The sequence below is a fragment of the Ostrinia nubilalis genome, chromosome 5, assembly GCF_963855985.1.
Source record: "Ostrinia nubilalis chromosome 5, ilOstNubi1.1, whole genome shotgun sequence".
Taxonomy (NCBI): domain Eukaryota; kingdom Metazoa; phylum Arthropoda; class Insecta; order Lepidoptera; family Crambidae; genus Ostrinia; species Ostrinia nubilalis.
Genome location: NC_087092.1, coordinates 15,893,774 through 15,916,625, shown reverse-complemented (window position 1 = coordinate 15,916,625; position 22,852 = coordinate 15,893,774). Strand labels below are relative to the sequence as shown.

The window sequence follows — 22,852 nt, the reverse complement described above, 5'->3', positions numbered from 1 at the left end:
AGTTACCTCGAAGTTTAGTTAAAGCTTGCTGGGTACTTCTCAGATATTTTGCATCGAACCGTAATTACCTTAGTGCTTCGCCAATGAGAACCACCCACAAACGTGTCTGAGCAAGGCCTTATTCTGTTTCCCAGCTGCGGAATGCCCGTCAGCAATTTGCTAAAACTCGTTCCATTTCCAGCTGCCGAGTGCCCGCCGCCGCTCGTCCACTTCGACTGCTACCGCAAGCGCTGCGAGCCCTCGTGCCCTACGCAAGGTGTAGCTCGGACGGACTGCCCGGCGGAAGACGGCCAGTGCTTCCCGGGCTGCTACTGCCCGCCCGGCACCTACCGCAGGGACCAGCGCTGCCTGGCGCCCGACTCCTGCCTCGACTGTAAGCACTCTCACACTCCAGCGCACAGCACTCGCCTGTACCGCCGCCGACTGCCCGGCGGAGGACGACAGTGCTCCCGGGCTGCTACTGCCCGCCCGGCACCTACCGCCGGGGCCAGACTCCTGCCTCGACTGTAAGCACTCTCACACTCCAGCGCACAGCACTCGCCTGTACCGCCGCCGACTGCCCGGCGGAGGACGACAGTGCTCCCGGGCTGCTACTGCCCGCCCGGCACCTACCGCCGGGGCCAGACTCCTGCCTCGACTGTAAGCACTCTCACACTCCAGCGCACAGCACTCGCCTGTACCGCCGCCGACTGCCCGGCGGAGGACGACAGTGCTCCCGGGCTGCTACTGCCCGCCCGGCACCTACCGCCGGGGCCAGACTCCTGCCTCGACTGTAAGCACTCTCACACTCCAGCGCACAGCACTCGCCTGTACCGCCGCCGACTGCCCGGCGGAGGACGACAGTGCTCCCGGGCTGCTACTGCCCGCCCGGCACCTACCGCCGGGGCCAGACTCCTGCCTCGACTGTAAGCACTCTCACACTCCAGCGCACAGCACTCGCCTGTACCGCCGCCGACTGCCCGGCGGAGGACGACAGTGCTCCCGGGCTGCTACTGCCCGCCCGGCACCTACCGCAGGGACCAGCGCTGCCTGGCGCCCGACTCCTGCCTCGACTGTAAGCACTCTCACACTCCAGCGCACAGCACTCGCCTGCCACCGCCGCCGACTGCCCGGCGGAGGACAGTGCTCCCGGGCTGCTACTGCCCGCCCGGCACCTACCGCCGGGGCCAGACTCCTGCCTCGACTGTAAGCCTTAATGAAACAGTATGAGTATGAATGATAGAATATGACAGGACCGCTCCCACGCCGCTGCCGCCGCCGTACCGCCCCGGCGAGTGAAGCGAGAATTCGAGCGAGTAATCACAAACTATACTTGCTTTATGTGAGGCAGCAAATCGAACGCAGAGCGTTTAATAAAGCTCTGTGATTGGTTCATGTGTCACCCTGTGCGTCCTCGAGCACTGTGAGACCTCATAGTAATGTTTGTGAATACGGGCGATAGTATTATTTTCCAGCGTTATTATGTCTTCCTTCATATCCCTCGCACACATTCTTCGGAACACATCCCTCGCAAAACATCTCTCTCAATAAATCCCTCTCATGTTTTCAACACCTCCATCTAAACACATCCCTTACGATCATCCCATATTGAATTAACAGTAACTTTAAACACTTACCATCGCAGGCGCATGCAAGGGTGTGGGCACTCCTGCCGGGTACACGACGTTCGAGGGAGACAGCTTCCCATTCCTCGGGAACTGCACCTACCTGGCCTCCCGGGACAGGAATGAGACTGGACAACATAAATACGAGGTAAGTTAAGACCATTATATCGTGTATTATGTTTGCTTTTGTTGGTTAGGGGCGATAATATGATACTTGAACCACAATAAGTAATCGATTCGGTAATCAGGCTATTATTGTCTCTTTACTTTGATGCTAAAATGACCAATCACTTGACATTAATATATTTTATAGGTGTACGCAACGAACGGACCGTGCGAAGACAACGCAAACGTCATCTGCACTAAAACGATTCATGTGATCTACGAGAAGAACGTCATCCATATTAGCAAAGATGCTGCAAACAAGAAGGTTAGTTAGTAGATATATGCCCGTTTTCACCATAAATCCCTTATTTTTAAGTGGCCCCTAAAGTAACACATAAAAGGAATTTTGTTTTTATATGGGTCGAAAACGGGCAATAGACTGCTGTATTTCCTGAACACTATAATCCGGGCCTTTTCAAGGCAAGAGTGAATGGGCACTTACAGGGCAGATATGTACCATCCTAGACTGCATCTCACTTAACACCAGGTGCGATTGCGGTCAAATACCTGCCGTCTTGCTTAAAAAAATACATAAAACTTAATATTGACACAGTTGGCGACAACAATCGGCAACGAGCTGGTGTTCAAGTACCCCGTGAAGAAGGACTGGGTCACCATCAGCCAGCTCAACGGCAGAGACGTCATGGTGATGCTGACGGAAGCTCATGTTGAGGTATGTAATATTAGCTATAAGAAATTAAGGAGGATAGACACTCGCAAAAAAGAGCCATGATTACAAAGCTGGCAAGGATATCTAACAATACTTCGCTATCTCGATTGACTACTTATTTACGAGTATTTATTGAAAAAGACTAAAAGTCTTTACCGAGTTGAGTTGGTATGGTAAAAAAAGAATGAGTCATGTATAGGCTCTTTAAGAACATTTGACGATGTGTAAGTACTAATTTAATTAGTCGATACAAATAAAGAAAATGTTGATTTTGATTTTTTTGACTTTGTGTCTTGGAATTAATATGCTCTTGTACGCGACTTCATATGCTTTTTCGATAAAAAGTTTTGTTTAACTGCAACGAGGAAGCTCTCCTGCATCTCATCTGACGAAAAGTGTTGGTCAAGTCTGCTTTTACCTAACATTTCATTAAAATCAGTATTTAGTGCTTTTGTTTGTATTGTTGTAATTTGTATCATGTAATATGTGTTGTCAGGTGACAGTACTGGCGTCGAAGATGGAACTATCAGTGCGCGTGCCAACATTCTTATACAGCAACCGCACCGAGGGCCTGTGCGGCGTATGCGCAGGCTCACACGAGCACCTCATCACCAGCAACGGGACTGATACTGATGACTTTGAGGAGGTCAGTGACTAAACTACGGCCTTATATGTTATTTTGATAGGTGCTATTTTGCGCGTGACATTCTTGTAAGGCAACCGGACCAAGGACCTGTCACTACCAACGGAACTGATACCGACGACTTTGAGGAGGTCAGTCATTAGTTAAATCGCACCTATTACGATTGCATAAGTTTCTTGTAAACGAACGAATATGAGACTGTTATTTTTTTTGGCAATTTCACATATAATTACAACTGCATATTATGATACACACAGTAGGTACGTATAATGCAACAGGACTATGATCTACGGGACTGCCGCGCTTGGGTTTCTGTCCGCGCCGGTAAATCGGTACTCCCCATGATTGGGGGGAGTTCCCCTATCCGCAACCCGGGGACGCTTCCGATGGCAGATCTAAAACTACACATGGGAGACCGACTACTCCTAGAGCAACACACCATCCATGGTTCTTCCTGCCTCACGGCGTACGAACCGAATCTCGGGAGAGCGCGCGGGTATTTGCTCTGGGCTCTTTTCCCCGGGCGCTTTGTCAAGCAAAGTTCCCTACAAATTTATCTGATCCATGTCCCTTCTCATAGTCAATTCTCACCCTTCTGGGGCTTGACACCACAAATACGGTACTTCGCGTCGGGCTGCTATCGTTGATAAATGTCATCACTTCTTCTCCTAGAGCAGTCAACTTCTAAATTGCAAAACAATTAACTATTATAAATAACTTGAAAAAAAATCGAACTGCCTAAGGCGGGAATCGACCCCATGGCCGTTCACTTGCCGGGCGAATGCTCTTCCATCTGAGCTACTTAGACTTTAATTTGAGAAGCGACTCTAACGCTAAGAAATTTTAAAAACAATGGTTTTTATTTTCTTTAGTATGGCAAGAGCTGGCAAGCTACCCCATCAGCATTAGCCGCCCTGGAGATCCCGCCGGAACAACAGCAGTGCGATCAGCCACCGCCACCGCCGCCCTGCACGCCGCCGCCGCCCGAGGAGAACCCTTGCTATAATCTGTACAACCCGGAGGTCTTTGGAGCCGTGAGTACAACACCATCAAATATCTTTATAGTGAGAAATATCACCAGTATGGCAAGAGCTGGCAAGCTACCCCATCAGCTCTGACTACCCTGGAGATCCCGCCGGAACAACAGCAGTGCGATCATCCACCACCACCGCCGCCCTGCACGCCGCCGCCGCCCGAGGACAACCCTTGCTATAATCTCTACAACCCGGAGGTGTTCGGAGCCGTGAGTGCAACACAATCAATTATCTTTTTGGTGGTTTTAAGGCAGGGCCGGATCTACCATATGGCTTTTTGAGCTTCAGCCCAGAGCGCCGTGGCTTCAAGGGGCCCTCAGCTAAGTCAAGTCAAATATTTTACTGTCCCACTTTTTTCTATTACTTTGAGTAATTAGGAGGGCTCCTAAGTAGTATTAGCCCAGGGCCCCCTAAACTCACCGTCCGGCCCAGTTTTAAGGTAGACGACCTCATACAGCTAGCACGAGGCGCTGGACGCAGGCCGCTATCAACCGGCCAATCTGGAGATCATTGAGATAGGCCTCTGTTCTCCAGCCGCTTCAGCACTGACCATTTGGGACCGCTGTTTTAGCTACAAGCCAGTGACGAGACCTTATTCGCCAGTAGTATCAACTTGTGAGCGCAATTAAAGAAACCTATATTTAAACAAAACAGTTATCACTTCTAATTCTCTCAACTGATCCGTGTGAGGTCTTTCACCAATATTTTGTTACGAGTACTTTAAATAATCATTATCGTTCCAGTGCCATGCCCTAGTGGACCCTCAGTCCTACGTGGAGTCGTGCGTTGAAGAACAGTGCTCCATGAATAACAGCGACGTGTGCGCGACTCTAGCACGATACGCTGACGCGTGCCGGCAGCAGGGCGTCTGCTTGACTTGGCGCTCCGCAGCCCTGTGTCCTTACACTTGGTGAGTGATAATGTTCCTGCAGTGTCGCCCCCTAGTTGTCCAGTCCTATGTAGTCGTGCGTGGAAGAACAGTGCTCCATGAACAATAGCGACGTGTGCGCGACTCTAGCACGATACGCGGACGCGTGCCGGCAGCAGGGCGTCTGCTTGACTTGGCGTTCTGCAGCCTTGTGTCCCTACACTTGGTGAGTGATAATGTTCCTGCAATGCCGCCCCCTAGTGGTCCAGTCCTATGTAGTCGTGCGTGGAAGAACAGTGCTCCATGAACAATAGCGACGTGTGCGCGACTCTAGCACGATACGCTGACGCGTGCCGGCAGCAGGGCGTCTGCTTGACTTGGCGTTCTGCCAGCCTGTGTCCCTACACTTGGTGAGTGATAATGTTCCTGCAGTGTCGCCCCCTAGTGGTCCAGTCCTATGTGGAGTCTTGTGTGGAAGAACAGTGCTCCATAAATAACAGTGACGTGTGCGCGACACTAGCACGATACGCTGACGCGTGCCGGCAGCAGGGCGTCTGCTTGACTTGGCGCTCCGCCAGCCTGTGTCCCTACCCTTGGTGAGTAATAATGTTCCTGCAATGTCGCCCCCTAATGACTCAGTCCGATGTGGAGTCTTGTGTGGAAGAACAGTGCTCCATGAACAACAGCGACGTGTGCGCGACTCTAGCACGATACGCGGACGCGTGCCGGCAGCAGGGCGTCTGCTTGACCTGGCGCTCCGCCAGCCTGTGTCCCTACCCTTGGTGAGTGATAATGTTCCTGCAGTGTCGCCCCCTAATGACTCAGTCCTACGTGGAGTCTTGTGTGGAAGAACAGTGCTCCATAAGTAACAGCGACGTGTGCGCGACTCTAGCACGATACGCGGACGCGTGCCGGCAGCAGGGCGTCTGCTTGACTTGGCGCTCCGCCAGCCTGTGTCCCTACACTTGGTGAGTGATAATGTTCCTGCAATGTCGCCCCCTAGTTGTCCAGCCCTATGTAGAGTCATGCGTGGAAGAACAATGCTCCATGAATAATAGTGACGTGTGCGCGACTCTAGCACGATACGCTGACGCGTGCCGGCAGCAGGGCGTCTGCTTGACTTGGCGTTCTGCAGCCCTGTGTCCCTACCCTTGGTGAGTGATGATGTTCCTGCAATGTCGCCCCCTAGTGGTCCAGTCCTATGTGGAGTCTTGTGTGGAAGAGAAGTGCTCCATGAATAACAGCGACGTGTGCGCAACTCTAGCACGATACGCTGACGCGTGCCGGCAGCAGGGCGTCTGCTTGACTTGGCGCTCCGCCAGCCTGTGTCCCTACACTTGGTGAGTGTTCAAAATCAAAATCAAAAATATTTATTCAGTTTAGACCACAAGTGGAACTTATGAACGTCAAATATATAAAAAAAAGGTAGCCCTTATGGGGCACTTTACATGTCTCCTTATCTTTTGGGCCCTACCAGCACTTCGAGACAAACATATGGCAAGTGCTGAGAAGAAACGCCGGAACAAACTCAGTCACCAATGTTAATGTTCCTGCAATGTTTCCCCTGTTGTGGGACTCTCTCCGCGAGAAAACCCGGACTTTCCTACCAAATCCCGACGGTCTTCTCGTGGCCCTGGTGAAATAGGACCCTTGGTTCGCCAAAGCGGGTTACAATCTGTTCTATGCCGAGTCAGCTGAGCTGACTGATTAGAGAAGTACCGAGAGTGGCTCTCCAAAGAATAGGCCCGGGCAAACGTCCTGCCAGCCCGTCATCGCCCACTCAAATTGTGGGTTATGGGTTACCAGGCAGGCCCACGGAGTTGACGAGACCTGTCGCGCGTTGGGTTTTTGTCCGCATTGGTAAACCGTTATCCCTCAAAACTGGAGAGCTTTCCCCGATCCGCAACTTGAGAACGCATCTGATAGCAGACCCAAAACTGCACACGGAGCAGTACCGCCCGCCTCTAGTAAATTCCATTCGTACGAGCATTGATGGTTGGAGGAGGATTCCTTGATTAAAATGGACCCTATAGCTATGATACTTAAGATACAAACTACACAATACTCTTCGTTTGCAGTGAGAAGCCACTCGTATACCGGGCGTGCGTGGACTGCGAGCGCACGTGCGACAACCACGACATCCTCGAGAAGCACCCCGACAAGTGCACCAATAAGCCTGTAGAAGGCTGCTTCTGCCCCGAAGGGAAGGTCAGTAGTACAGTGGCATGGTGAAAGTGCTATGAAGCCACGATAGCCGAACGGTGAAGTGGTCGGACTGGCTGACTCGTGATTCAGGGAACGCGGATTCGGGTCTCCGCCGCTCGACTATTGTGGTGGGCTCACTCGTGATACAAGCATATTTAGCTTAGTACGAGGAGCTAATTATACTATTAGTAATTTGTGTAATAACAAATTACTAATAATAATCTATAAAAAAAAATAGTGGAAGTGATAGGACTGGGCATCGTGCCAACTGCATTACTCTATTTTCTCATTTTTTAATCTAAATGGAAGAGAAATGATTCATAAGTTCTCAAACTGTTTGCCCTTTCTTATGTAGGTGCGAGTGAATAACACGTGTATCGAGCCAACCAAATGCTTCCCGTGCGACGTGGACAAGGAACACTATGCTGGAGACGAGTGGCAGGTAAAAGACTTAAAAAATCCTTATTTCTCAATTATTACAAATGTGACTAGTGGAAAAATTACCTTATTCACTACGCCCACTATTTTCTCTTCTGAGATTTTGCGTAGGATTTCTAGTGGGCTGCATAAATTGCAAAATTACTTTATGCAATTTGCGCTGTGGTGCGCTTGCCGCATAACTACCAGTTTTCATACAATATCTGGAAGGGCGTTTGCAGCGCCACTACCGTGACAGACGCGACGTGTAATGACGTTGCAACTGCGCATCTAGATATTGTATGAAAAATAATAGTAGCGTAGCAAGCAAGCCACAGTGCACAGTGTTTTATTTTGGCTTAGAAGCGGACATCCCTGTTTTATTAATTCAATCGTTAGATATTACTATTATGTATAAAATTGATAAAGGAACTAGTAGTTGTATTTGTTTAGTTTCGAAGAAATATTCGATTTTGTGATTTTATAAAAAAAAACAGTTTTAGAAGCATATTTTCAAAAAAAATTACATTAAGTCAGAATTTTGTAAATAAATTTACCTATCACTATAACGTCTACCTTTATGCAAAAATAAATGGTTATTGCTGCAGTAATTTAGGAATTATTTAATAATTTATGATTTTCAGAAAACATTTTTTTCTCCGTTGTCCTAGAAAATTGGCAGCTATATTTACTTTATATTGATGCATGATATAATTATCTATATTACCTGAAAATATTACTTGCCTATCCCGTGGAAGTTGGGAGATATTTTAATTTCTATGAGTTTAGAAAATTTATATGTAAATAGGGTTGTCATCTAAATATTTTTTAGTTTTTTAAATGCCGTCCGTAACAATACGGTTTTAATGCCTTTGTTAGATAACTATTGAAATTTATTGCTTTTACCATTATTAATTTGTCGGGTCGAGTTTGATAATTATAGAGTTGGCCCTGTGGCGGCTTATTGGAAATCCTATCGTTTTCGAAAAATCTATATATATGTTGCAGTCAAAATTCATAATCGATCAAAACCACTTTTGACTGCAAATTTCAGTTAATAGTGGTTTTGACCGATGGCCTTAGTCAATATTACTTTTGACAAATTTTTCTAGTCGTATCATCGAACTTCCACGGGATAGGCAAGTAATATTTTCAGGTATTATAGATAATTATATCATGCATCAATATAAAGTAAATATAGCTGCCAATTTTCTAGGACAACGGAGAAAAAAATGTTTTCTGAAAATCATAAATTATTAAATAATTCCTAAATTACTGCAGCAATAACCATTTATTTTTGCATAAAGGTAGACGTTACAGTGATAGGTAAATTTATTTACAAAATTCTGACTTAATGTAATTTTTTTAGAAAATATGTTTCCAAAACTGTTTTTTTTTTTATAAAATCACAATATCGAATATTTTTTCGAAACTAAGCAAATACAACTACTAGTTCCTTCATCAATTTTATACATAATAGTAATATCTAACGATTGAATTAATAAAACAGGGATGTCCGCTTCTAAGGCAAAATAAAAGACTGTGCAGTGGCGTCACTGCAGCGCTTCCTCGCATCTCTAATTGGGTATTTGACACCATTTCCCAATAATCCTAAAGCACAACTTTTTTAAAAAGTCACTTCTTTCTGGTCTTAAAAACTTAATTAATTTTTAATTACCTGTAAATTACGATTTTTGAATGCATTATAATTGAAAAAAGTAGTTTCATTGAGTTGATAAAATTGTGACGTCACATGCTAGTATTGCCGTACAAAATCTATGGGAGAGTGTCGTTTTGACAGTTTTAAAAAGTACGTCAATTGATTGGTAGTGTCAAATACCCTATTTGAAGGCGCCCTAAGACCTTGTTACTCAAGCTATATTATATTTCCCAGGAGGACGCGTGCAAGAAGTGCACGTGCAGCAAGCTGCCGGGCGAGGCGCGCGCGCACGTGGCGTGCACCACGCAGGCCTGCAGCGCGCCCGTGTGCGCGCAGGGCGAGGACATGCTCACCAAGCCCAAACCATCAGGCGCTTGCTGCGACCAGTACGTGTGCGGTAAGGAAGGACGATTTTAAAGTGTTTTATGTATACTGGACGTCAACAAGTCATTTAGTATCCACTGGAGCACGCATGCTAGAAGTGCACTATCTATCCTAGTACGTCGACTCTTGAGCCGGTTGGGGCGTCGAGCTGGTGCTCATGGCCCGTGCTGCAACTCGGCTGACTGCCAGTCGGTGGTTGAGGCGTCGCTTTGGCGACGGACTGACCTGAGGCTTCTACCTGGCACCACTGACCCGCCCTCGGCGCGGTACCAGCCCACCGGGTGAGTCGCCGTCGGTCGAGGCCCAGTGAACGACCAGCGAGCGGGCGGTTCCTGGATGCCAGGGAGCTTTCAGGTATAGTCTGGTCCGTGAGCACGTAGAATTTTGTCCAATGACCCCAAGCTACGCATCCTTATCGCTCGCGCGTAATTATGTTGCTATCGCGCTCGCACACTCACTGCGGGTGCCAGTCGCACAGTCGCGACAGCAATACAGGGTGGCCAAAACAGTGAGGTCTAAAAGAAAAATTTAGATTCCTTACATCAAGGTGTACCTAAATCACCCCCATGTATATAATACGATTGTGCTTAGTTTAGGAGATAGAGTTAATTTTGTGATATTTTAAAATTTTATGACCTAGTAGGCTTTAAACATTTTTATCTTTTTTTTGGGTCGACTTTTTTCGGATTTCTTTTTTTCGACAGATTTGTTATTAATTGCAGATGTTTGAAAAAAATTATCACCTTCCTATCTTTGATTCAAGATACAAAAGTTTTGCTAGAAACATTAAAATTATGCTTTTATCAGAATACTATCAAATTTTCAACTTAAAAGTTTAAGTAAAAAAAAAACATTTTAAAAACTGCGCCGTTTCCTGAACATTCATAATAATACAAAAAAACATGTACTTAATGGGCCACTATTTCCTGTAATCGGTCCACTAAAGTGGTAAGTCGGAGATTCCGTTACATGTTTTTGACTTTCTTAGAGTGAATTAATATTGGGAATCCTCTAAGTTTACATTACGTAGAACAGATTTAGAGCAGTAACTGGACAGAACATGTTTTTATTCTCAACGAGGAAGCTCTTGCCCTTCATCACACCTGGCGGAAACTGATGATTAGGCTGAAGGTGGAAGGGAACTTCAACTACAGAGGAACTGTAGCTTACTACCTCCAAATGCCGGAATACAGTAATGCTATTAACATTATTGTTATAGTGACAGACTTAGGAAAATAGAGTTGCTAGCCAGGCAGACTTAGATCAAACCCTACCGCCAACCAAACCGAGCAGAAAATTTCACCTCCACTGGGAATCGAACCCGGGACCTCTGAAACTTACCTCTTACCACTTGAAGACAGAGGCAGTTTTTACATTTTACTGTTACCCTTGAAATACCTACTAAAGTGAGAAGAAGAAGGAGGGATATTTGGTTTATGTTCATTAAAACTTACTTAAAATAACAATGTGTTCCAGAATTTGGAGGTAGGAAGCCATAGTTCCTCTGTAGTTGAAGTTCCCTTCCACCTTCAGCCTAATCATCAGTTTCCACCAGGTGTGATGAAGGGCAAGACCTTCCTTGTTGAGAATAAAAACATGTTCTATCCAGTTACTGCTCTAAATCTGTAGTACGTAATGTAAACTTAGAGGATTCCCAATATTAATTCACTCTAAGAAAGTCAAAAACATGTAACAGAATCTCCGACTTACCACTTTAGTGGACCGATTACAGGAAATAGTGGCCCATTAAGTACATGTTTTTTTGTATTATTATGAATGTTCAGGAAACGGCGCAGTTTTTAAAATGGTTTTGGACCTATGGAAGTTCTTATTTTACTTAAACTTTTAAGTTGAAAATTTGATAGTGTTCTTATAAAAGCATAATTTTAATGTTTCTAGCAAAACTTTTGTACCTTGAATCAAAGATAGGAAGGTGATTATTTTTTTCAAACATCTGCAATTAATAACAAATCTGTCGAAAAAAAGAAATTTGAGAAAAGTCACCCCAAAAAAAAAGATAAAAATGTTTAAAGCCTACTAGGTCACAAAATTTTAAAATATCACAAAATTAACTCTATCTCCTAAACTAAGCACAATCGTATTACATACATGGGGGTGATTTAGGTACACCTTGATGTAAGGAATCTAAATTTTTCTTTTAGACCTCACTGTTTTGTATAATTACGCGCGAGCGATAAGGATGGGTAGCTAGGGGTCATTGGACGAAATTCTACGTGCTCACGGACTGGGCTTTAGTCACAGTCAGTCAGTCCGATGAGTTGGGTTGGGTTAGTGCGGGCGTTGGGCCGTCACGATCCTGAAGCGGAGCCTCGGTGCTGTGACGGCCGGTAAGAAGAGAAGTAGTAGAAGTGCACGTGCAGCAAGCTGCCGGGCGAGGCGCGCGCGCACGTGGCGTGCACCACGCAGGCCTGCAGCGCGCCCGTGTGCGCGCAGGGCGAGGACATGCTCACCAAGCCCAAACCATCAGGCGCTTGCTGCGACCAGTACGTGTGCGGTAAGGAAGGACGATTTTAAAGTGTTTTATGTATACTGGACGTCAACAAGTCATTTAGTATCCACTGGAGCACGCATGCTAGAAGTGCACTATCTATCCTAGTACGTCGACTCTTGAGCCGGTTGGGGCGTCGAGCTGGTGCTCATGGCCCGTGCTGCAACTCGGCTGACTGCCAGTCGGTGGTTGAGGCGTCGCTTTGGCGACGGACTGACCTGAGGCTTCTACCTGGCACCACTGTCCCGCCCTCGGCGCGGTACCAGCCCACCGGGTGAGTCGACGTCGGTCGAGGCCCAGTGAACGACCAGCGAGCGGGCGGTTCCTGGATGCCAGGGAGCTTTCAGGTATAGTCTGGTCCGTGAGCACGTAGAATTTTGTCCAATGACCCCAAGCTACGCATCCTTATCGCTCGCGAGTAATTATGTTGCTATCCCGCTCGCACACTCACTGCGGGTGCCAGTCGCACAGTCGCGACAGCAATATAATTACGCGCGAGCGATAAGGATGGGTAGCTTGGGGTCATTGGACAAAATTCTACGTGCTCACGGACTGGGCTTTAGTCATAGTCAGTCAGTCCGATGAGTTGGGTTGGGTTGGTGCGGGCGTTGTGCCGTCACGATCGAAGCGGGGCCTCGGTTCTGTGACGGCCGGTGAGAAGAGAAGTAGTAGAAGTGCACGTGCAGCAAGCTACCGGGCGAGGCGCGCGCGCACGTGGCGTGCACCACGCAGGCCTGCAGCGCGCCCGTGTGCGCGCAGGCCGAGGATATGCTCGCCAAGCCCAAACCACCAGGCGCTTGCTGCGACCAGTACATGTGCGGTATGGATACTACCAGTCTTAAGTGTTTTATGTATACTAAAGCCTGGTCCGTGAGCACGTAGAATCCCGTTCAATGACCCCAAGCTACCCATCCTTATCGCTCGCGCGTAATTATATTGCTGTCGCGACTGTGCGACGCGCGCCCGCAGTGAGTGTGCGAGCGCGACAGCAACATAATTACGTGCGAGCGACAAGGATGGGCAGCTTGGGGTCATTGGACGGGATTCTACGTGCTCACGGACCAGGCTTTAGACGTCCTCAAATCATTTAGTCTTCTCTGGAGGACGCGTGCCAGAAGTGCACTCTCCATCCTAGTACGTCGACTCTTGAGCCGGTTCGGGCGTCGAGCTGGTGCTCATGGCCCGTGCTGCAACTCGGCTGGCTACTGCCAGTCGGTGGTTGAGGCGTCGCTTCGGCGACGGACCGACCTGAGGCTTCTACCTGGCACCACTGTCCCGCCCTCGGCGCGGTACCAGCCCACCGGGTGAGTCGACGTCGGTCGAGGCCCAGTGAACGACCAGCGAGCGGGCGGTTCCTGGATGCCAGGGAGCTTTCAGGTGTAGTCTGGTCCGTGAGCACGTAGAATTTTGTCCAATGACCCCGAGCTACGCATCCTTATCGCTCGCGCGTAATTATGTCGCTATCGCGCTCGCACACTCACTGCGGGTGCCAGTCGCACAGTCGCGACAGCAATATAATTACGCGCGAGCGATAAGGATGGGTAGCTAGGGGTCATTGGACAAAATTCTACGTGCTCACGGACTGGGCTTTAGTCACAGTCAGTCAGTCCGATGAGTTGGGTTGGGTTGGTGCGGGCGTCGGGCCGTCACGATCCTGAAGCGGGGCCTCGGTGCTGTGACGGCCGGTGAGAAGAGAAGTAGTAGAAGTGCACGTGCAGCAAGCTGCCGGGCGACATGCTCACCAAGCCCAAACCGCCGGGCGCTTGCTGCGACCAGTACATGTGCGGTAAGGATACTACCAGTCTCAAGTGTTTTATGTATACCTACTAAAGCCCGGTCTGTGAGCAGGTAGAATTTTGTCCAATGACCCCAAGCTACGCATCCTTATCGCTCGCGCGTAATTATATTGCTACGTGGATGACACCCAATCCGCGCCCGCCGCGGGCACCCGCGTGCACTTTTCATACTAATTTTCGGTATTAACCGCGAGCGGGCATCGTTTTAGCAGAGATCGTCACTGCAGGATTACGCAACTCTCCTTTTATTTTCGAAATCATAGTACTTGACAATAATCCAAAGATTGACAACGCAACAGTCCTGCTGTCTTCTTGAGGTCTTACCACAGAATAATAATAAGTACTACGTACAGAAGTTTTACTTCGCGAAGGTATTTAAAAAAATGTATGCTCAATGTCATTAACAATATGGTGTAATTTAGCCTGCCTCAAGAGTCAAGCACCATTTTGTTGACAAACGTCAGTGATCGGCACTGCGCCGAAGCTATAGGGCTGACTTCGGTAAAATGATGTGACGTGAGGTGCCAAACTGCGGAAAATGGCGGAGGAAATACATGATTTAGAATGAATTATCATGAATAATATTAACTACTTATTTACCTCTCAGTGTCTTGAGGCAACTTAAAAAAGTACATTCTGTGTTTTTATTATTATTTATGCAGTTAAATACTGCACAGTATTTAGTACACCATTTTCTTTATTTTCTTCCATCATACACAAGAATACGCGTGCGTGAGTCAATGTTCGCTCGTATGTGAGGCCTTGTCGAATAGTATCCTATAGGTGGGCCATCGTGCGTGTTTTGTTTTCGATGTAAACTCGCGGAGATGAACAGGCCTGGTCTTACGGTCTACGGAAAGTATCCTTGCATCCTGGTGACAGGTCGGCACTATCTACCACGAGTACAGCTTGCATCATAGCTCCCTATCACCTCTACCGTTTGTTCTTTCTGTACCAAAACATTATTTCTACGTTGAGCCGCTTTTTTCCCTAAGTTCTGAATGGTCATAATTATTGTTACAGTGCCAAAACCGCGAGCGGAATGCGAGGAGCCAAAGAAGATGGAGTGCGGCTTCGGGCAGGTGCTCAAACAGAAGACTACCGCCAATGGCTGCAAAGAGTTCGCTTGTGGTAAGTCATTTATGTTTTCCGTATGACGTGGACAAAAACCGAGTGCTTCTGTTTATCGTGATTCTCTTGCGTTAAAAATAATAATGTCTTCAAGTCATATCGGCCCAAAACGCTCAACAACGACGTATGTATTGTTTGAAAAAATCTTTTTAGCCTAATTTGAATAATTGAAATCTTTTCTCTTGTTATAAGTAACACGAGCGTAAAATGGTACTTCTTTACTAACAGAATGTGCATAAGTTTTACCGTTTTACATTGCCTAATAAAATAATTAGCTAGTTAAAATAATGATCTTCTTCTTTTCGTGTCGACAACAAACCTACACAGTGTCAGCCCAAAACTCCGCCACAAGAGTGGCGTTGTCAGTAGCTGCACTCATCAAATCCTCCTGAGTGCAGTTGCTTGGGCACTCAGGGCACGACATCAGGTGCTTCATCGAACAAAAAATAATGATGTTGATCTTCATCAATCCTTCGATTGGTTACCATTGGTACTTTCAGAATGTAAACCAGCCAGCGAATGCGAACACATCCCAACTGACGAAGAGGTGGACTTCTTAGAGCCGGGGCTCGAGCGCGTCATCGACAACAGCGGCTGCTGTCCCAAGGTCAACATGGTCTGCCGCAAGGAGGCCTGTCCCAAGAAGCCGGACTGTCCCAAGTTCCAGAACCTAGTCGAGTACAATATAACCGGGAAGTGTTGCCAGAAATATGAGTGCGGTAAGTTTAACTTCATAGACAACAGCGGCTGCTGTCCCAAGGTCAACATGGTCTGCCGCAAGGAGGCCTGTCCCAAGAAGCCGGACTGTCCCAAGTTCCAGAACCTAGTCGAGTACAATGTAACCGGGAAGTGTTGCCAGAAATATGAGTGCGGTAAGTTTAACTTCATAGACAACAGCGGCTGCTGTCCCAAGGTCAACATGGTCTGCCGCAAGGAGGCCTGTCCCAAGAAGCCGGACTGTCCCAAGTTCCAGAACCTAGTCGAGTACAATGTAACCGGGAAGTGTTGCCAGAAATATGAGTGCGGTAAGTTAATAACACTAGAGAGCATTAAAAGTGACTTAGATGAAATAATTATTTGTGGTAACGATGGGCAACTACGGAACCCTATACTGTGCGTGCCACGACACGCAATTGTATAAATTACATAAATTGTATTGCTTAAATTACGAAGTCCATTGGGTTCACTACAATAGTCCAGCGGCAGACGGGACTCCAACTACCGACTCTCGAATCTCCAGACCAAAACTGATATTGTTTGAGCTATTGCCATCTCGTTTTCTAGCTAAGTGACTCCACTCCAGCAAGTTTCATTGTATTCCATAATGTCATAATAAACGAATTTCAGTTCTTTTCAGAACCACCCAAGGACAAATGCGTTGTGACACTGGAATGGGAAGCGGCGCCGCGCGGAGGAGAGAAGGCAAGAGCGGAGCCCGAAGAAGTTCTCAAAGATGTAAGTATTGGTGGCTTTTTTTACTTGTATAACTCGCTTTAAACTATGAGATGGAACATGTGTATTTATTCTTTAATTTGATGTTTCAATCAAGCGTTTAAATAAATGCTAAAACCAACAAATATTGGAATTTGTGTTTATACCAAAATCACAAAAAAACACCTACATAACTCTTAACTTCTGTCAAATCTTACACATGTGTCATGCAATAAATAACTAGAATTTGTACTTCTAGATCGACGAGGCATGGCTGGACGGCCCGTGCCGTAGGTGTCGCTGCGAGCGCTCCTCGCTCGGGGCTTCGGCGCAGTGCTCCGTGACGGAGTGCCCGGCGTCCCTAGCAGCGAGCCAGTTCGTGCTGGAGCCCCGCCCAGTGCCCTTCGCTTGCTGCCCGGCGCTGGTGCACGTTGCGTGTAGGGACGGGGAGAATGTGTACCGGGTGAGTTAATAGTTCCTTATACAGCTACTGGTGTCGCTGCTCGCTCGAGCCTTCAGCGCAGTGCTCCGTGACGGAGTGCCCGGCGTCCCTAGCAGCGAGCCAGTTCGTGCTGGAGCCCCGCCCAGTGCCCTTCGCTTGCTGCCCGGCGCTGGTGCACGTTGCGTGTAGGGACGGGGAGAATGTGTACCGGGTGAGTTAATAGTTCCTTATACAGCTACTGGTGTCGCTGCTCGCTCGAGCCTTCAGCGCAGTGCTCCGTGACGGAGTGCCCGGCGTCCCTAGCAGCGAGCCAGTTCGTGCTGGAGCCCCGCCCAGTGCCCTTCGCTTGCTGCCCGGCGCTGGTGCACGTTGCGTGTAGGGACGGGGAGAATGTGTACCGGGTGAGTTAATAGTTCCTTATACAGCTACTGGTGTCGCTGCTCGCTCGAGCCTTCAGCGCAGTGCTCCGTGACGGAGTGCCCGGCGTCCCTAGCAGCGAGCCAGTTCGTGCTGGAGCCCCGCCCAGTACCCTTCGCTTGCTGCCCGGCGCTGGTACACGTCGCTTGTAGGGACGGGGAGAATGTGTACCGGGTGAGTTGTAGTTCCTTATACAGCTACTGGTGTCGCTGCTCGCTCGGGGCTTCGGCGCAGTGCTCCGTGACGGAGTGCCCGGCGTCCCTAGCAGCGAGCCAGTTCGTGCTGGAGCCCCGCCCAGTGCCCTTCGCTTGCTGCCCGGCGCTGGTGCACGTTGCGTGTAGGGACGGGGAGAATGTGTACCGGGTGAGTTAATAGTTCCTTATACAGCTACTGGTGTCGCTGCTCGCTCGAGCCTTCAGCGCAGTGCTCCGTGACGGAGTGCCCGGCGTCCCTAGCAGCGAGCCAGTTCGTGCTGGAGCCCCGCCCAGTGCCCTTCGCTTGCTGCCCGGCGCTGGTGCACGTTGCGTGTAGGGACGGGGAGAATGTGTACCGGGTGAGTTAATAGTTCCTTATACAGCTACTGGTGTCGCTGCTCGCTCGAGCCTTCAGCGCAGTGCTCCGTGACGGAGTGCCCGGCGTCCCTAGCAGCGAGCCAGTTCGTGCTGGAGCCCCGCCCAGTGCCCTTCGCTTGCTGCCCGGCGCTGGTGCACGTCGCGTGTAGGGACGGGGAGAATGTGTACCGGGTGAGTTAATAGTTCCTTATACAGCTACTGGTGTCGCTGCTCGCTCGAGCCTTCAGCGCAGTGCTCCGTGACGGAGTGCCCGGCGTCCCTAGCAGCGAGCCAGTTCGTGCTGGAGCCCCGCCCAGTGCCCTTCGCTTGCTGCCCGGCGCTGGTGCACGTTGCGTGTAGGGACGGGGAGAATGTGTACCGGGTGAGTTGTAGTTCCTTATACAGCTACTGGTGTCGCTGCTCGCTCGGGGCTTCGGCGCAGTGCTCCGTGACGGAGTGCCCGGCGTCCCTAGCAGCGAGCCAGTTCGTGCTGGAGCCCCGCCCAGTGCCCTTCGCTTGCTGCCCGGCGCTGGTGCACGTTGCGTGTAGGGACGGGGAGAATGTGTACCGGGTGAGTTAATAGTTCCTTATACAGCTACTGGTGTCGCTGCTCGCTCGAGCCTTCAGCGCAGTGCTCCGTGACGGAGTGCCCGGCGTCCCTAGCAGCGAGCCAGTTCGTGCTGGAACCCCGCCCAGTACCCTTCGCCTGCTGCCCGGCGCTGGTGCACGTCGCTTGTAGGGACGGAGAGAATGTGTACCGGGTGAGTTAATAGTTCCTTATAGTCGCTCCTCACTCGGGGCTTCGGCGCAGTGCTCCGTGACGGAGTGCCCGGCGTCCCTAGCAGCGAGCCAGTTCGTGCTGGAGCCCCGCCCAGTGCCCTTCGCTTGCTGCCCGGCGCTGGTGCACGTTGCGTGTAGGGACGGGGAGAATGTGTACCGGGTGAGTTAATAGTTCCTTATACAGCTACTGGTGTCGCTGCTCGCTCGAGCCTTCAGCGCAGTGCTCCGTGACGGAGTGCCCGGCGTCCCTAGCAGCGAGCCAGTTCGTGCTGGAGCCCCGCCCAGTGCCCTTCGCTTGCTGCCCGGCGCTGGTGCACGTTGCGTGTAGGGACGGGGAGAATGTGTACCGGGTGAGTTAATAGTTCCTTATACAGCTACTGGTGTCGCTGCTCGCTCGAGCCTTCAGCGCAGTGCTCCGTGACGGAGTGCCCGGCGTCCCTAGCAGCGAGCCAGTTCGTGCTGGAGCCCCGCCCAGTACCCTTCGCTTGCTGCCCGGCGCTGGTACACGTCGCTTGTAGGGACGGGGAGAATGTGTACCGGGTGAGTTGTAGTTCCTTATACAGCTACTGGTGTCGCTGCTCGCTCGGGGCTTCGGCGCAGTGCTCCGTGACGGAGTGCCCGGCGTCCCTAGCAGCGAGCCAGTTCGTGCTGGAGCCCCGCCCAGTGCCCTTCGCTTGCTGCCCGGCGCTGGTGCACGTCGCTTGTAGGGACGGAGAGAATGTGTACCGGGTGAGTTGTAGTTCCTTATACAGCTACTGGTGTCGCTGCTCGCTCGGGGCTTCGGCGCAGTGCTCCGTGACGGAGTGCCCGGCGTCCCTAGCAGCGAGCCAGTTCGTGCTGGAGCCCCGCCCAGTGCCGTTCGCTTGCTGCCCGGCGCTGGTACACGTCGCTTGTAGGGACGGGGAGAATGTGTACCGGGTGAGTTGTAGTTCCTTATACAGCTACTGGTGTCGCTGCTCGCTCGGGGCTTCGGCGCAGTGCTCCGTGACGGAGTGCCCGGCGTCCCTAGCAGCGAGCCAGTTCGTGCTGGAGCCCCGCCCAGTGCCCTTCGCCTGCTGCCCGGCGCTGGTGCACGTCGCTTGTAGGGACGGAGAGAATGTGTACCGGGTGAGTTGTAGTTCCTTATACAGCTACTGGTGTCGCTGCTCGCTCGGGGCTTCGGCGCAGTGCTCCGTGACGGAGTGCCCGGCGTCCCTAGCAGCGAGCCAGTTCGTGCTGGAGCCCCGCCCAGTGCCGTTCGCTTGCTGCCCGGCGCTGGTACACGTCGCTTGTAGGGACGGGGAGAATGTGTACCGGGTGAGTTGTAGTTCCTTATACAGCTACTGGTGTCGCTGCTCGCTCGGGGCTTCGGCGCAGTGCTCCGTGACGGAGTGCCCGGCGTCCCTAGCAGCGAGCCAGTTCGTGCTGGAACCCCGCCCAGTGCCGTTCGCTTGCTGCCCGGCGCTCGTACACGTCGCTTGTAGGGACGGGGAAAATGTGTACCGGGTGAGTTAGTAGTTCCTTATACAGCTACTGGTGTCGCTGCTCGCTCGGGGCTTCGGCGCAGTGCTCCGTGACGGAGTGCCCGGCGTCCCTAGCAGCGAGCCAGTTCGTGCTGGAGCCCCGCCCAGTGCCCTTCGCCTGCTGCCCGGCGCTGGTGCACGTCGCGTGTAGGGACGGGGAGAATGTGTACCGGGTGAGTTAGTAGTAGTTAGTTATACAGCTACTGGTGTCGCTGCTCGCTCGGGGCTTCGGCGCAGTGCTCCGTGACGGAGTGCCCGGCGTCCCTAGCAGCGAGCCAGTTCGTGCTGGAGCCCCGCCCAGTGCCTTTCGCTTGCTGCCCGGCGCTGGTGCACGTCGCTTGTAGGGACGGGGAGAATGTGTACCGGGTTAGTTGTAGTTCCTTATACAGCTACTGGTGTCGCTGCTCGCTCGGGGCTTCGGCGCAGTGCTCCGTGACGGAGTGCCCGGCGTCCCTAGCAGCGAGCCAGTTCGTGCTGGAGCCCCGCCCAGTACCCTTCGCCTGCTGCCCGGCGCTGGTGCACGTCGCGTGTAGGGACGGGGAGAATGTGTACCGGGTGAGTTAGTAGTTCCTTATACAGCTACTGGTGTTGCTGCTCGCTCGGGGCTTCAGCGCAGTGCTCCGTGACGGAGTGCCCGGCGTCCCTAGCAGCGAGCCAGTTCGTGCTGGAGCCCCGCCCAGTACCTTTCGCTTGCTGCCCGGCGCTGGTGCACGTCGCGTGTAGGGACGGGGAGAATGTGTACCGGGTTAGTTAGTAGTTCCTTATACAGCTACTGGTGTCGCTGCGAGCGCTCCTCCGTGCCGTGACGTCACAACGTGATGTGCGGGTGAATGCGTTTCTATTCCCACCGCTGCGACTCTTGTGTAGCCAGGATGTACTGCTTGAGTTGGCATTTGAGTCGGTTGATGGCTAAAATATGCTAGGTAAGTTAATAGGCCCTGAGAGATCACTTCAAATAAACCCCCCAGGCTTTGTTTAGTTGCCCGCTTCTCAATCTAGAGAATCAACAAATTTTATGTCATAGCATAACACTACAATTAATTTATTTATTCAGGATAATAAACAATTGACACAATAAATTTCATCTTAATACACGTCAAAAGAACATAGCTTGACTTGCTTTTGCTCGTATCTATCTTCGCCCGCGTGGCATTATTCTTAATTCGAGATAAATTCGACCCCATTTGTTACTATTCATATTTTTTACTGCATAACTGAATTGTGAAATTGTTTGTTATCCTAAATAAAATAAAATAAATAATTAAATATGTATGTAGATAACTGAACTCATCATTCATCCATTCCCACAAACTAACGCGACGCATGCGTAAGTAATATTATGAATTCTATACCTTGCACGAGGCAAGGTGTCAAAAATAGAGTTAGACTCATTTGAGTGTTCCCCTCCACGGAAATCTTTAGTAAAAGGCGAAAGATTTATTCGTATTGAAGGGAAACCAGAGTGACGACACGACAAGTCTCTCGGGGGCTTTAAGGAACGGAAAAAATACTCACACACCGCGGGGCAGCGCGACCGCTACGCCATCTAGCGAATGTGAAAGAAAACTGACGTTGAAATGACGTGGGGTTGCGCCGCGGTCCATTGTCCGAAAAGATAATGGCCGCATGCTATTCTGCTCGGTTGTAAATACAAAAGAATTATTATTTATATTGTTACTAGAGGTTACCGCTCAGTGCGAGTTCGTATTCGGGTTTTATTAAGTACAAAATATAAATAAAACATGCTATGAATTGAATTTAAGCTCGTCGTTTGTTCCATCATGTTATGCAATAAAGTTTTATTTTTTTAATGTTCAAATAAAAATATAGAGTTATCATTATCAACTAGAATAATGAATATAGTGCGGTATTATAATACGAGTAGGAACATTTGCACTAATCCCGTGAATATTGTAAAAAGAAACAAATATACGAAGATAATATGTGTTGTTGTTGTTGGATCTACTACATCAACAAAATAAAACATCTAGGCCTCCCCAACCCGCCTGGTCAAATCTTTTGATGTATTGTTGTTTTAATTGTTATTGACTTAAATTCATTTATTTTATTTTCGATTTTAAGTCATGCTTCTGCATTCCAGACTTAATGACTAGATCATTAAAGTTCATTTTGCTGCAGGTGGGCGAGAACTGGACGTCGCCGTACGACGTGTGCGAGTCGTACTCGTGCAGCGAGGCGGGCGACGGCAAGCTGGAGAAGCTCACCACCGTCAAGACCTGCGAGACCAACTGCCAGCCGGTCAGTAGCAGTCCTTGGAAATGGCAATGCCAGATTTTGTATGGAAAGTGGCGTCTTTTTTTTTTTCGCGCGGCCATCGACCAAACTTTGTTTTTTGATTACAAAATAGTGTAATAAACCAAACTTACTATGGCATGTATACCTCTAAACTCAGTCTGAACTGAGTTACGAGCATTAGAAGTTTGATGATTTTCATACTAGATTTGCTTTCTGTGCGCAAGTTTTGTAAGAAATTGCAACAAAATAGTGAGATTGTATGTGCCAATTTCTGGCATTGTCTTTTGGCAATTTTTTTATTATTTTAAGTGTGTTCAAAATAGATTATAGATGTTTTTTTCTTTCCTGGATACAAATAAAATAAAAAAATAAAAACACTGCTTACTT

General features: G+C 49.5%; 1 protein-coding gene and 1 non-coding gene across 2 annotated transcripts in view; one reads left to right on the top strand and one right to left on the bottom strand.

Annotated features, from left to right (window-relative positions):
* LOC135072174 (hemocytin) overlaps positions 1 to 22,852 on the top strand; it is a 77,069-nt gene that overhangs the window by 43,895 nt on the left and 10,322 nt on the right. Inside the window, exons 34-48 of the mRNA XM_063966131.1 lie at positions 182 to 373; positions 1,625 to 1,752; positions 1,918 to 2,034; positions 2,323 to 2,442; positions 2,936 to 3,085; positions 4,164 to 4,325; positions 4,860 to 5,026; positions 7,063 to 7,192; positions 7,545 to 7,631; positions 9,501 to 9,663; positions 14,979 to 15,086; positions 15,587 to 15,805; positions 16,444 to 16,541; positions 16,777 to 16,980; positions 22,349 to 22,468. Coding sequence (XP_063822201.1) covers positions 182 to 373; positions 1,625 to 1,752; positions 1,918 to 2,034; positions 2,323 to 2,442; positions 2,936 to 3,085; positions 4,164 to 4,325; positions 4,860 to 5,026; positions 7,063 to 7,192; positions 7,545 to 7,631; positions 9,501 to 9,663; positions 14,979 to 15,086; positions 15,587 to 15,805; positions 16,444 to 16,541; positions 16,777 to 16,980; positions 22,349 to 22,468 — 2,165 coding nt within the window. The remainder of the gene's footprint in view (positions 1 to 181; positions 374 to 1,624; positions 1,753 to 1,917; positions 2,035 to 2,322; positions 2,443 to 2,935; positions 3,086 to 4,163; positions 4,326 to 4,859; positions 5,027 to 7,062; positions 7,193 to 7,544; positions 7,632 to 9,500; positions 9,664 to 14,978; positions 15,087 to 15,586; positions 15,806 to 16,443; positions 16,542 to 16,776; positions 16,981 to 22,348; positions 22,469 to 22,852) is intronic.
* Positions 21,559 to 21,675, bottom strand: LOC135072319 (U5 spliceosomal RNA). Its single transcript, XR_010257410.1, has one exon. It is a non-coding gene; the product is annotated as a U5 spliceosomal RNA (small nuclear RNA).